Below are 14,927 nucleotides of genomic sequence, written 5' to 3' on the forward strand. Positions count from 1 at the left end.
TGCATTAATTGCCACTTAGATCTACTTCTCATTTTGCTCACATCTCTGTCCTCCCCTGTACAGTTGTTATTATTGTGAGTGCTCAGGAAGTCTCCAACCATCTAGCAGCTGTGTAATTTGAGTATAAGTGTTATTACATTTTTTTCCTTGTACTGCATAGCATAAGGTGTTGATTTATAGGCCTAGTGAGGTTTTTGTGATTCATGTGTTTTTATGTCAGTCATTTTTGATAATATTTTGTATCTGTAATAATATATCTTGCATTCACTGAGTATTATCCGGTATTCTCATTTTATCAGGGCTGACTTAGATAAATTTACTCTTGCTAATTTCGTGTTAAGAGAGGCTATTGTAGTTAACCATATATTTAACCTGTTTTGTGCCATTACATTATCCTTATGAGTCCTGAATGTTTTGTTGTTAGTTTGAGCATTAAACTTTAACTTGTAATTTTACCTCTTTGTTTTGAACCTGGAACTTTGCGGGACAGTTTTCTCTGTTCCGTAACATAAATTTGGCGACCTCGCCAGGATATTCAGGACATTATCATAAGGATATTGCTTGATATTTTGTGACTGTGATTTATTCATGATGTCTACTATTACTACGCTTGATGAAGCCAAAGATTTTTTGTCAAATGTGCAAACATTGTGTGATGTAGAAAACAGAACAAAGAATGAACTTAAGCTTGTTGCTCAACAATTGGGAATTGCAGTTCACTCTCATCATTCTAAAGATCAAATTGTTGGCATGATTAACCCCTTAACCGCGGGGCGTCACTTTCGTTACGCTTGGGAGCAAGGGATCATACCGCGGGGCGTCGCTTTTGTGATTCTGTGTTATTTTGAATTCACCCGGGCTTTCAAGTGGGGGCTTGTATCATCTATCAGTACTGACAATGTCCAACACTAGTCAGCACTCCTAATCTCATCTGTACTCCCATCCATTGTTGACAATTTAGCCATTTCTCCCCGTTCTTGACTCCCCTCCCTACCCCCCCTCCATTACCCTATGCTCTCGCCTGCCCGGCCATGCTACGCTAAGTAAATCTTCCCTGGAATTTTTCACTGATTTCATCCATTGAAATAAGCCCTATGTCGTATTCTTATACCAAATAATATATACAAGAAAGAAATCAGGTAAGTGAGAGTGCCATACACCTGGAATTGGCTAATTATCACCTGACAACACCTCACGTGCACTCGTTCGCTAATTTTCGCTGTTTTTTTCTCCTTGAAATATGCCGTATAATCTATTTTCGTAATAAATATACATGTAAGGAGAGAAGGGAGAAGCCTAAGTGATATTTACATTCACCTGGAACTACCTAATTTATAATGTATTGTCTAGATTTCCTGCCAATCATATCAGTGCTACACAAAGCTGTTTCAAGATTTAACATTGGTAGCTCTGATTATATATCTCCTAAGTAGGCCTCTAATCTATTTTCGTAATAAATATACATGTAAGGAGGGAAGGGAGAATATTTACATTCACCTGGAACTACCAAATTTATAATGTATTGTCTAGATTTCCTGCCAATCATATCAGTGCTAGACTTAGCTGTTTCAAGAAGTAATATTGGTAACTCTGAATAACCCCTAAAGCAGGCCTCTAGGCTGCTCCTGCGTTATCAGTGTACTGTCATCTTCCGAAGTGAGAGGACGTATGTTTCATCTTGCTGACTTCAAGGCCTTTTTTCACCCCCATGCAAATGGCTCTGTGACCTTTACCCCCTACTAAACCTCGTGTGGAAAGAGGTAAAGGGCTGACAATTGATAAAAGAGTGACTACGATCTTTCTATTGAGTAAAACAGTGCAAGTGGAATTGTAAATAATGTGTAAATAATGTGTAAACAGCAAGTGAAAGTAATGAATGTAAATATACGTGAACAATGGAAAATAGTTTTATAAGTTATTTCAAGTGACAGTGCACAACACAGTGTAAATAAAATAGAAATGTAAATAACGTAAATGAAATAGAGAACGTAAATAGAAATGTAAATGAGTAGTATTATAAGAATACGAGTATATACCCTAGGAGTAATGAAAGTGAAAGTTTCACTCTAGCATGTCTGAATGCTATGAGTTATGAGAGTGAAGATGAAAGTGACATTCACTCTCAATGCCAGTATACAGGACGAGAAAGTGAATGCTACGTATTTTACTGAAAGAAATTGAATCCCTACAGTGACAATAAACTAATACTACTGAAGGAAACTTATGGATAAAGACTGTAGATATATATAAGTGTTATATAGTAATAGAAATATAAAGTGTGAGGGGTTTTATGAATAATAAATGACAGACTACCATGAGCGAACTAGTGCCAGTGCGACGATCAGACGCGCTCGTAATTTCCATTGCTTTCACAGTGTTTTTTTTTTTGAGTATGGATCCCAAACTACTTGAAAATTGTAGAATAGTGTTTATAGTGTTTGTATCTGGCTGTGGTAATCATATTACGGGTTGTTGGGAAGTGTAAAGTGGAGACTTCGTTACCCTATTTCAGAGGCCTCCACAAGTCCTACGGTAACCGACGAAGGCTCAACAATCATTCCAGGAGAAAGCTGGAGGTATGTGCCATAAGCATATGTAATTTTATTATTCTAGGACTAATAACTGATTTTTGGCAAATATTTTTTGAGAGTCTGTCGGAGCCCAAATAACCCCGCGGCACACGCAAGTTATTGGTAAACAAGCCCGCAGTGTAGGGGTTAATAAAAGCTTGTTTAATGTAACTCCTCCAAATGAGCAAATGCAGATTGAAATAGCTAAGTTTCAGCTAGCTCTGCAGGAGGCTCGTGCTAAGGAGGCTGAATTTCAGGCAAATGCTAAGGAGGCGGAGTCTCAGGCTCGTATTCAGGAGGCTGAATTTCAGGCAAATGCTCGTATTCAGGAGGCACAGATACAGGCTCAGGCACAAATTGAATTAGCTAGGATTCAGGCAGACCATGAGTATCGCATGAAACAAGGTGGAACTGGATCATCTAGCTCTGATGATTTTGATGTGGCTAAAAATGTTAAACTTGTCTCTCCTTTTAATGAATCTGATTTAACAAAGTATTTTCAGTTGTTTGAGAGAGTAGCTACAGGTTTTAATTGGCCCAAAAAGTATTGGCCAGTACTCCTTCAAACTGTTCTCACCGGTAAAGCTCAAGTAATTTATGCATCTTTGCCTCAGGATCAATGTGATAATTATGATGTAGTTAAGAGCTTGATTCTTAAGGCCTATGAACTTGTTCCTGAAGCCTATAGAGTAAAATTTAGGACAACTTATAAGCAAGATAAGCAATCCCATGTTGAGTATGCAAAAATCAAAGAAGATCTGTTAGAGCAGTGGTTAAATTCTAAGAATGTGGATTCTGATTTTGACAAATTTAAGCAGATGATTTTGCTGGAGGACTTCAAAAGGTGTATTAATAAAGATGTAAGCCTATATCTTGATGAGAAAAGAATAGATAATTTGTCTGATGCTGCAGTTTTAGCTGATGAATATGTTCTCACTCACAAGAGATATTCTAAAGAAAAGAGGAAAGCTGAGAGTAAGTACGTTGCCTCTACTCAGAGTACAGGTAACAGGAAAGAGAATAAAGATGATGTTTCTCAGGAAGTAAATACCAGCTTCACCTCTAGAGTTCAGAAAAGTAAATGTACTTATTGTAGTAAGCTTGGTCATACTACGGAGAAATGTTTCAGGAGACAGCGTGATGTGAACAAAAAGGAGTCTTTAAATATTCAGTCAATTGGTCTAGTGTCCACCCTTGAGAGTTCCCAGAATTCTTTAACTGAGTTAACTGAACCTGCTTTGAGGGGTTAATTAAATTCTCATGATGAAGCTCCTCTTTTGAGCAGTAACGTGGGTGGCACTCTCAAGAGTTCATGTGCTAATTTCCTGTCTGATGGTTTTGTCAGTCCTCTGGACAGTAATGACAGGAAATCAGTTAAAATATATCGTGATACAGGTGCTTGCCAATCCCTTATGCTGACCAGTGTTCTAGGCTCTAATGTTAATTCCTCTGATGAAACTGTAATCTTACAAGGTGTAGGGAATAATTACTTCTCTGTTCCTCTGTGCAGAGTGAATTTAGAGTCTGGTTTTGTTAATGGTTCTGTTATGGTTGGGTTGGTTGAGACACTCCCAATGTCAAGTGTAACTTTTTTACATGGAAATGATATTGGTGGAAGTCAAGTGTGTCCAGCTCCTCAGTTGTCTAGTGAGCCAGTGGCTGCAGCCCAGGATTGTGATGTCCCTGATGTGTTCTCTGCATGTGCTGTCACTAGGGCTAAGTCTAAAGTTACTGGTGACTTAGAGGATAATGATGATGATGATGTTATCCTAGCTGACACTTTTCTTGCTCATTTGGACCACTCACCAGATGAGGCAGTACCCCATAGTGTTGATAATTTGTCTCGTCAAGAGTTGGTTGAGTTGCAGGTTGCTGACCCTGAGTTGAAAGGTCTAGCTAACCCTGCTTGCAGTGAGGAAGAGTCAGCTGGTGCTTCTACTTGTTATTATATAAAGTCAGGAGTACTTATGAGGAAGTGGAGACCCCCAACAGCATCAGCCGACTGTGAATGGGAGGTTGTACATCAAGTTGTCATCCCGCGTGTTTGTAGGCAGGATATCATTAGAGTGGCTCATGATTCCAGTTTGGCAGGACACCTTGGAGTGAGGAAGACTGTGGCACGCATTTTGAAACACTTCTACTGGTCAGGTATCTTCAGGGATGTTTCCTGGTATTGTAAGTCTTGTCACACCTGTCAAGTTGTGGGGAAGTGTAATCAGACAGAAAAGGTTGCACCTCTAGTTCCCATTCCTCCTTTTGAGGCGCCATTCACTCGTGTGTTGGTGGATATTGTGGGCCCTCTTCCTAAGACTTCTTCAGGATTTTCTTATGTGTTGACCCTGATTGATATGGCTACTCGTTATCCTGAAGCCATTCCACTTAGAAATATCTCAGCAAAGAACGTGGTTAAGGAAATGCTAGGGTTCTTCACAAAGTTTGGTCTGGCCAAGGAGGTACAGTCAGACCGTGGAAGTAATTTCATGTCAAATGTTTTCAAGCAGTCTCTGAAAGAGTTGGGCATCACCCAGATCATGTCTTCAGCTTACCATCCCCAGACCCAAGGAGCGTTGGAGAGATATCATCAAACACTCAAATCGATGCTCAAGAAATACTGTTTGGAACATCAGAAAGACTGGGATAAAGGTCTTCCATTTGTTGTATTTGCCGGAAGAGAATCTCCAAATGAATCACTGGGCTTCTCACCTTTTGAACTACTGTTTGGCCGTGAAGTAAGAGGACCCCTTAAGTTACTCAAGGAATGCTGGCTGTCGGAGGAAGATGACGTCAACCTGCTGGAGTATGTGATGAAGTTCAAAGAACGGCTGTCCACTGCTTTACAGCTGGCGAGAGAGAATTTAGGAGCTGCTCAGGAGAAGATGAAGACTTGGTATGATAAGAAGTCCAGGTTACGCCACTTTCAGCCAGGATATCAGGTTTTGATTCTGCTACCAATTCATGGGCAACCTCTTCAAGCCAAGTTTAGTGGTCCTTATTTCGTGGAGAAGAAACTCAGTGATGTCAACTATGTCATCGCCACACCAGATCGTAGAAAGAACAAGCAACTTTGTCACATCAACATGCTAAAGTTTTATCACAGGCGGGACGAAAATAACCCAGTCTGCACTGTAGCTGTTCCACCCGAGTCTGCTAGTGAAGTTCTCCCATGCAGCATGAGCCTGAGTGATAGTCTGGGGAAGAATCCTGATATCATGAATGATCTCCAGACTAAGCTTTCTCATCTAGCTCCCGAGGAAAGGCAGGAGTTTTCGACATTACTGCAGGAGTACCCGCAAGTATTCCGTGCCACTCCAGGAAGAACCACTGTGTTGATGCATGATGTCGATGTTGGAGACGCAAAGCCAATTAAACTGCCTCCTTACTGTATGAACCCAGTGAAAGTTCCTCTCATCCAGAAGGAGCTTGGCTACCTGTTGGACCACAAGATGATTGAGCCCTGTCAGAGCGAGTGGAGTTCTCCTGTCACTCTAGTCCCTAAGCCAGGAGGGTCACAGCGGCTTTGCATCGACTACAGACGTGTTAATCAGATAACCAAAACGGACACTTACCCTCTCCCTCGCGTGGAAGATTGCATAGACAAGATCGGAAAGGCTAGGTACATAAGTAAGTTTGATTTGTTAAAGGGATACTGGCAAGTACTTATGACTGAACGTGCTAGGGAGATCTCATGTTTTGTAACACTAGGAAAGACTTTTGCATGTTCTGTAATGTCATATGGTATGAAGAATGCACCAGCCTGTGGCGGGGGGGACACAACCTGGCCGCACTATGGGGTGGTACTACTACTCTGTGGCCAGGTTGTGTTAGGAAGAATACTGCCACCGTATTCCCTACGTGTCGTAAAAGGCGACTAAAAGGGGCGGGGTGAGGGGACTAGGGACCCCCTCCTCTGTTTTTTAGTTCCTAAAAAGAGACAGGCCAGAGAAAGGGATGGGGGATGGAGTTATCCCCGTACCCTGAAGATTGGGTCTATGAATGTGTGTGGATGTAGTACAATTGAGGCTAAAAGGGAGGAGATTGGGAGAATGTTTGTGAGAAGAAAGTTGGATGTGTTAGCTTTGAGTGAAACCAAGATGAAAGGGAAGGGGGAATCTATGTTTGGAAGTGTGAATGGAAGATTGTCAGGTGTTGATAGAGGAAGGGCAAGAGAAGGTGTGGCCTTGTTAGTGAATCCGGAAGTACAGCAGTGTGTGATTGAATGGAAGGAGATGTCATCGAGACTGATGTGGGTGAAAGCGAAATTTGAACGTGAGTTGTGGGTGTTTGTGAGTGCATATGGGCCTGGTAGTGAAAGAGATGAACAAGAGAGGGAGTCTTTCTGGAATGATGTTGATGAGTGTCTGCAGAGTTTTGGAGCGAATGTGAATGTGGTAATGATGGGAGATCTGAATGCTAGAGTGGGAAATGTAGCAGTTGAAGGTGTAGTTGGTATGCATGATGTGCCTGGAAGAAATGAAAATGGGGAACGAATGATAGCGATGTGTGTTGAGCGAGAGATGGTGATTGGGAATACGCTGTTTGAGAAGAAAGATATTTATAAGTATACTTGGGTGAGACAGGAGGGTGGAAGGGTTGTTGATAGAGCCTTGATGGACTATGTGGTTGTGTCTAGGAATGTAATAGGAAGATTGTTGGATGTGAGAGTTCTGAGAGGGGAGGGTGGAGGTATGTCTGACCACTACCTGGTGGAGGGAAAGTTAAGAGTAGGTAAGAGATGGGTGAGAGCTAGGAGGGTTAGGTGGCAGGGAGGTTTTGAAAGTGAGTGAGTTGGATAAAAGAGAGAAAAAGATAGAGTATCAGGAGAAATTGGAAGATGAGTGGAACGCAGTGAAAGATCGTGAAAATGGCAGCGTGGAGGAGGAATGGCAGTTGTTTAAGAGTGCTGTGGTGGGGCATGCAGAAGAGGTGTGTGGTGTGAGACGTGTGGGTGGTGGTGTAAGAAAAGGAAGTGAATGGTGGTGCGAGGAAGTAAGTATGGCTGTGGCTGAGAAGAGACGTGCATATGAAGTGTGGCTGCAGAGGAAGGATGAGATGTCATATGAAAGGTATAAGGAAAAGAGGAATAGAGCGAGAAGGGCTGTGCGTGATGCTAAAGTGGCAGCAGATGAGAGGTGGGGTAGGCGGCTGACAGAGAATTTTCAACAGAATAAGAAAATGTTTTGGAAGGAGGTGAAAAGGGTGCGAAAGGGAGAGTCTGGGAAGGAAGAACGAGTAAAAGCAGAGGATGGAAGGATGTTAATTGAGATGGATGCAGTAAGGAAGAGATGGGCAGAGTATTTTGAAAGATTGTTAAATGTAGAGGAAGAAAGGGTGGCTGAGATTGTGGCGGATAGAAGGGTGCAAGGAATAAATGTGTTGGGAGAGTTAAATGATTCTTTGATCACGAAGGAGGAAGTGGAGAAGGCAGTAAAGGAGATGAAAACAGGGAAAGCTGCAGGTATGGATGGGTGTGCTGTGGAATGCCTGAAGGGTGGTGGAGTGACTATTGTTGACTGGTTAGTAAGATTGTTGAATGTGTGCTTTGAGAAAGGTATGGTGCCATTTGACTGGGCAAGTGCTTGTGTGGTCCCGTTGTATAAAGGCAAGGGTGATAAGTATGAATGTACTAGCTTTAGGGGTATAAGTCTGTTGAGTGTTGTAGGTAAAGTGTATGGTAGAGTGTTAATTATGAGAGTTAGAGAGGGTACAGAGGGAGTGATTAGTGATGAGCAGTGTGGCTTTAGGAGAGGGAGGGGATGCGTTGATCAGGTGTTTGCTGTGAGACAAGTGTGTGAAAAGTATTTAGCGAAAGGCAAGGAGGTGTTTTGGGCATTTATGGATTTAGAGAAAGCTTATGATAGAATTGATAGGGAGGCTTTGTGGACTGTTTTAAGATTGTATGGACTTGATGGTAGGTTACTAAAAGGGGTGAAAAGTTTTTATGTAAATAGTAGAGCGTGTGTAAGAGTGGGAAATGCTGTGAGTGATTGGTTTCCCGTGAGAGTGGGGCTGCGACAGGGATGTGTGATGTCGCCTTGGTTGTTTAACATTTACATGGATGGTGTTGTAAGGGAGGTGAATGCAAGAGTTTTAGGTGGTCTGAGTCTGGTAAATGTCGATGGAGGAGAGTGGAATCTGAAGCAGCTGCTGTTTGCAGATGATACTGCACTGGTGACTGATTCAGAGGAGAGATTGAGACAGTTGGTAGAGGAGTTTGGAAGGGTGTGTGAAGGGAGGAAATTGAAAGTAAATGAGAATAAGAGTAAATTGATGAAGTGTACGAGGTTGATAGACGGTAGGGGGATGAATATAGTTTTGAATGGTGAGTTGCTTGAGGAGGTAGATTGTTTTAAATATCTAGGGTCACATGTTGCTGTGGATGGAAGAATAGATGCAGAAGTGAAGTTTAGAATAAATGAAGTAGGAAAGGTGCTGGGAGGAATGAAAAAAGTGTTTAAATGTCGTTCGCTTAGAATGGATGTAAAGAGAAGGCTGTATGAGGGTGTTGTGGTACCGACTGCATTATATGGGGCTGAAACATGGAATATGGGTGTAGCAGAGAGGAAAAGTTTGAATGTAATGGAGATGAGATGTCTGAGGAGTATGTGTGGAGTGACGCGTATGGATCGAGTGCGAAATGATGAAGTGCGAAGGAGAACTGGAGTTGTTCGGGAGATGGCTGGTAGAGTTGAGCAGAGGGTGTTGCAAATGGTTTGGGCATGTGGAGAGAATGGATAATGAGCGATTGGTGAAAAAGATAACTAGATCTGATGTGAGAGGTGTAAGGCTGAGAGGAAGACCACGAATAGGATGGATGGATAGTGTGAAGAGAGCGCTTGGATGCGAGAGGGATGTCTGTTGAGCAAGGAAGAGTGGCTGTGCGTGACAGAAATAAATGGAGAGAAATTGTGAATGAATAAGTGATGACGCAGCCCTGAGGGGATATTCTCCCGCATTTGGTCTGATCAGCTAGTCAGGTCAGGTGCGGGTAAGGGGATGGATCTGTTATGATGTGGCAGGGGTAAACCAGTTCTGCTGTCGGGCCCTGCTGCGGATGTCACTGATTGCATTGCGCAGTTGACCCTTGTGCGGTGTGATGCGGTGAGGATCTGTCCGTTCTCCCCTTTGGAGCTAAGATGCGAATGAATGTGTTTGAATGGATGAGTAAATGGAGAGTGAGTCGTCCTGTCTCGGCTACCTCCCTTTTCTTGGGGGAAGCAGCCTAGGTATATAGATAGATAGATAGATTAATCTTCAGTGACAACTGGAAAGATCACCTATGCCATGTCATTATATTTCTTGAGCGTTTGATTCAGGCTAATCTTGCAGCTAATTTATCAAAGTGTGAGTTTGGTCAAGCTAAAGTTCAGTACCTTGGGTACGTAATTGGTGATGGACATGTTGCACCACCAGCAGCTAAGGTTCAGGTTATAAGTGATCTTCCCAGACCTAAAAGTAGGAAAGAGCTACAAAGATTTTTGGGAATGGTAGGTTATTACAGAAGATTTGTTCTTAACTTTTCAATTCTTGTATCACCACTTACAGACCTACTGAAAAAGGGAGTTAAATTTGTCTGGACCGATAACTGTGAATCCTCTTTCAACAAACTTAAAGCTATCCTATTAAGTCAGCCAGTGCTCGCTACTCCAAATTTTGCTAAGCCTTTTAAGATGACTGTTGACACAAGTGATACAGGAGCTGGGGCTGTTTTGCTGCAAGAGGATGATCAGGGTATTGAACATCCTGTATCTTATTACAGTAAGAAGGTCACTCCACCTCAAAAGAACTACTCAACTATTGAGAAAGAGCTTTTGGCCTTGATTTTGGGTTTACAGCATTTTTCATTTTATTTGTGTTCTGGTTTTGACCCCATAGTCATTTATACTGATCATAACCCACTGAAATTCCTTAGTAAGTTTAAAAATAAAAATCAGAGATTGACAAGATGGAGTCTACTTCTTCAGGAGTATTCATTAGACATCCATGTCAAGGGGAAAGAAAATGTTATTGCAGATTGCTTATCTAGACTTTAGACAGATTGTTTTAGAGTAATAAGAAATTTCCTTTGTAAATTTCTTTTTCTTTGTGGGGAGGTGTTACATAGCCTATGATTTCATCATCCTTTGTGTAATTCTAACGTACAGTATGCTGCATGTTTGATCACGAGCGTGTTCTACCTCACTCCCTCCCTCCTCCCTTATAGCAGAGTAAGTCGTTCTTTCTGTTGTTCAGAGCGGGAGTGTCAACTCTTTGTTCTCTCTGGCTTCATTTGCGCGTCCTTCTTACAAGTTGTATCAAGCTCTGCCGGTCCCTATATAATGAGCTCAGTCTCTGCATTAATTGCCACTTAGATCTACTCCTCATTTTGCTCACATCTCTGTCCTCCCCTGTACAGTTGTTATTTTTGTGAGTGCTCAGGAAGTCTCCAACCATCTTGCAGCTGTGTAATTTGAGTATAAGTATTATTACATTTTTTTCCTTGTGCTGCATAGCATAAGGTGTTGATTTATAGGCCCAGTGAGGTTTTTGTGATTCTTGTCAGTCATTTTTGATAATATTTTGTATCTGTAATAATATATCTTGCATTCACTGTGTATTATCCGGTATTCTCATTTTATCAGGGCTGACTTAGATAAATTTACTCTTGCTAATTTCGTGTTAAGAAAGGCTATTGCAGGTAACCATATATTTAACCTGTTTTTTGCCATTACATTATCCTTATAAGTCCTGGATGTTTTGTTGTTAGTTTGAGGATTAAACTTTAACTTGTAATTTTACCTAACTCTTTGTTTTGAACCTGGAACTTTGCGGGACAGTTTTCTCTGTTCCGTAACAATATATATATATATATATATATATATATAAAGATAGATAGATAGATAGATTTACTTAGTTATTTATAAGTAACCCTGCTTTAGTTTTCAGTTGTTAAAATCACTGGTTCACTTTAAAAATGTATGAGCACTGGATATAACATTCGGACATTATGATGTATGAAGAGATTATTTACAAACTGCAAGAAAATTCAAGTGTTCATCTATACTGATGACATTGATGAGGAGATAAAGACGGGCGGTTGACTATAGTTAACCCACCCAGTCTCCTTCATTATACAACTCAAATGCAAAGTGTTTTCTCAGGGCGGTCGTCAAACAAGATACTCTTAAATCTTTTTTGGTGCTCCTGATTTATCCTGAGCAGCGAAAAGTTCTCACGAATTGAATAGGTTAATTAAGAAGTAATATGCAGTGACTGTACATTCAGTGTTGTGCTTACACAGTGCCATGGAGATTATCTTCCATGATGATCAATAACGAGTTTTTATTGGAGAGGAGATTGTGGAAACCATGCAGGCCCTGCAGATGGCTAATTACGAGGCGGGTGATGATGACAAACCTGGTCGATGATAACAAAAGGCCTCCCTTGAGTGATGAATCAAAGGTAGCGGTAAGAAACGCTGGGTCGTCACTCACCACCACCACAGTCATACGATGCGACACTTGCTGTACCTGAGATCATCACCGGAATTTAATGCAAACTGTTCCAGCAGGAAAAGGTCACTTTGCCTATCCACTGGCTTTACTACTGATGTTTGAAAATCAGTTTTGAATTGCACGAATTATTAATGATATAATGATTTACTCTTCCCCTTGTACACAATGTCAGTATAATACTATTTATACAGTTTAATTATTTATTAATTATAATGGTGGCAGGGTTCTCAGCGCTAAATATAATTGCCTGGAAAAAACAAAACAAAAGCACATTCTTAATATGGGCTTCGGGGAAGAATCATTAGAAACATATTCAACAGTAATCTATGCCAGATTCTAACGTGTATATTCTCCTCTCCCCCCGCTCTTTCTCTCTCTCTCTCTCTCATCATACCATATAATATATATATATATATATATATATATATATATATATATATATATATTTTAGGGTGTTTAGAAAAATCGAACCTTCAGGAACTTGAAGGGCAAAATGCTTATTCAGTTCCACTGCTGGTGGGAACTACACCATACATTAGAATTTTTCTTTGGCCTTCTCAAACCCATGCCTCATTTCAACGTGAGTTCCAGTGCAAGTGGTAACTCCCGCCTTGATAGCAGCAGGGCTTGACGTGGGGGAACTCATGTTGTCTGTCGGATCTCTCCACTCTGTTCGGAAGGAACCAAGACTGAGATCGCTGAAAAGATCAACAATGAATTCCAGCGACAAGCACCCTCGATTCTCCATTTTGATGGAAAGCTCTTGCCCAACATTGATGATAGGGCCGCAGTGATCGCCTGGCGATTATTGTTACAGGGATTGGTACGGAGAAGATCCTGGCAGTCCCTAAGATCCCCGCTAGAATGGGTGATGCATTGAGAGCGGCAATGCTAAAGACTCTAGATGACTGACCAGAAGTGAAGCCCTGGATTGCAGGGCTCTGTTTTGATACTACAGTGTCGAACACCGGAGTTCACAGCAGAGCTTGCTTTGTCACTGAAAGAGGTCTCCAAGTCCCACTATTGATCCTGGCATGCAGGCACCACATTTGTGAACTCATAGTGGCAGGAATCTCTGACCGCTTTTTCTCTTCTTCTGGTCCTGAAATTCCTTTCTTCAGTCGATTCAAAGAGTTCTGGAACAATATTGACACAGATTCCTTCGATCCCTACGATGATGACCTAGAAGAAACATCTGTCGTGGATTGCCAACAGAGCCGAGGACATTGAACATTTCATATTGAGCCACGAGGATCGTGCGTAACCGCTTGATGACTACCTTGAGCTCTGCCAGCTGTCTTTGGCTTTCCTCGGCAAGAAGCCAGCACGGATGACCTTTCATCGTTCAGATGCCTATCACAGAGCACGTTGGATGGCCAAAGGCCTTTACTGCCTCAAGGTCTTCCTTTTCAGAAATCAACTGAACGATGCAGCATCCTTCCCCTTCACATGACATCAAAACGAGGCCATCAAACGCATCTGTGTCTTCCTCGTCCCCATCTATGTGATGCACTGGTTTGAAGCCCCTAAAGCTGTCGACGCTCAAATCAATGACCTCAATCTACTGAAGAAAATTGAAGAATTCAAAGAGGTGGATCCCGCTGTAGCAAAGAAGACACTGGACAAAGTCAAAAGCTACCTCTGGTACCTCAATGAGGACCTGGCTCCATCAGCCATGTATTCTGACAAAGTCTCTCTTGAGGAAAAATAGGAAATGCTGAAAAATTTACCACAGTACTGCCGAGGAAGAAGGGTCTGCAACGTTTGAACATGAAGATGATTGATAAGGCATCAGATCTGAGAATAGCTAAGTTTGTCACCCAGAAGTCGAAAAACCTCTTCCAGTGTTTAAAGCTGAATACTCTGACAACCATCAATGACCTCTGCCCCATTTCTGATGTCATGGCCCACCTCAAAGTGGTCACTGACGCTGCTAAGGGGGCAGTCAAACTGGCAATGGACTACAACGGTGGTCTGGTGAAGAATGAAGAAGAACGACAGCTGATCTTCCATGTTGTGCAGCACCACAAAGCCCTCTACGACTCGACCAAAAAATCCCACATGTAATAAACTGATTATGCTTGTTGTATAGCTCAAAAATATTGTTTCTTTTTGTACCAAATTTGTTTATTTTTACCGTTCTTCACCATACCTTTTACGTACTCAAATCAGTTAGATTTGCAGAATGCAGATATAGTGAGGCACGACTTTGCATTGATTAAAAAAAAAAAAAATGCCTAAATGCATTGTTTGTAAAGTCGAATCGATTGCATAATTTGCCCACCTAAATATCCAATTTTATTTTCACCCATATAAGTGCTGAACATCCATATATATATATATATATTTCTATACCATATATGCAATATATAAGACATAATATACATTTATTATATATATATACTATATATATTTTATAAAATATTTATATTATAATTATATATTATATAAGTAAGCGCTCGATTATCTGGACACTCCGTATCTGGACATGCTCTGTGTACAGATGATAGGCCATGGATCTATTATTTCTATATTCAGATTTATTCATCTATATCGAAACATAAAAGTTCTGACAACGGCGGCTGGGCACCCAACAAGTAAAAAAAAAAAATTGGTTGGATGGCTTGATGGCCTCTCTTTTCAAGCGTGGTAATAAACAATAACTCACAAGCTGACCTAAAATGGATCTCTGGATTCCCCCAGCCACCTGGTTTACTTAGATGCTACTGGTCGCCTGCGGGCAATGGACCGTAACCCAAAGGCTGAAAAAAAATGGCTGTCCGGATCACTTCCAAATGGTCAAAGTCCCTCTGCCACTCAGATCACTTGGATGCTAACAGCCGCACACGAGTAGTACAGACCACAA

The 14,927-nt window shown here is 41.4% G+C and overlaps 1 protein-coding gene across 1 annotated transcript in view; it reads right to left on the bottom strand.

Annotated features, from left to right (window-relative positions):
• Positions 1 to 13,403, bottom strand: part of LOC145397233 (glutamate receptor U1-like) — a 118,887-nt gene extending 105,484 nt beyond the window's left edge. The window contains exons 1-2 of the mRNA XM_080270429.1: positions 13,275 to 13,403; positions 11,964 to 12,076 (exon numbers count right to left, since the gene is read on the bottom strand). Of these exons, the coding sequence (XP_080126555.1) occupies positions 11,964 to 12,076; positions 13,275 to 13,403 (242 nt within the window). The remainder of the gene's footprint in view (positions 1 to 11,963; positions 12,077 to 13,274) is intronic.
• Between the last annotated feature and the right edge of the window lie 1,524 nt (positions 13,404 to 14,927).

This window comes from Coenobita brevimanus, chromosome 40 (assembly GCF_032717465.1).
Source record: "Coenobita brevimanus isolate Jiangsu-jjx chromosome 40, ASM3271746v2, whole genome shotgun sequence".
NCBI classification, from domain to species: domain Eukaryota; kingdom Metazoa; phylum Arthropoda; class Malacostraca; order Decapoda; family Coenobitidae; genus Coenobita; species Coenobita brevimanus.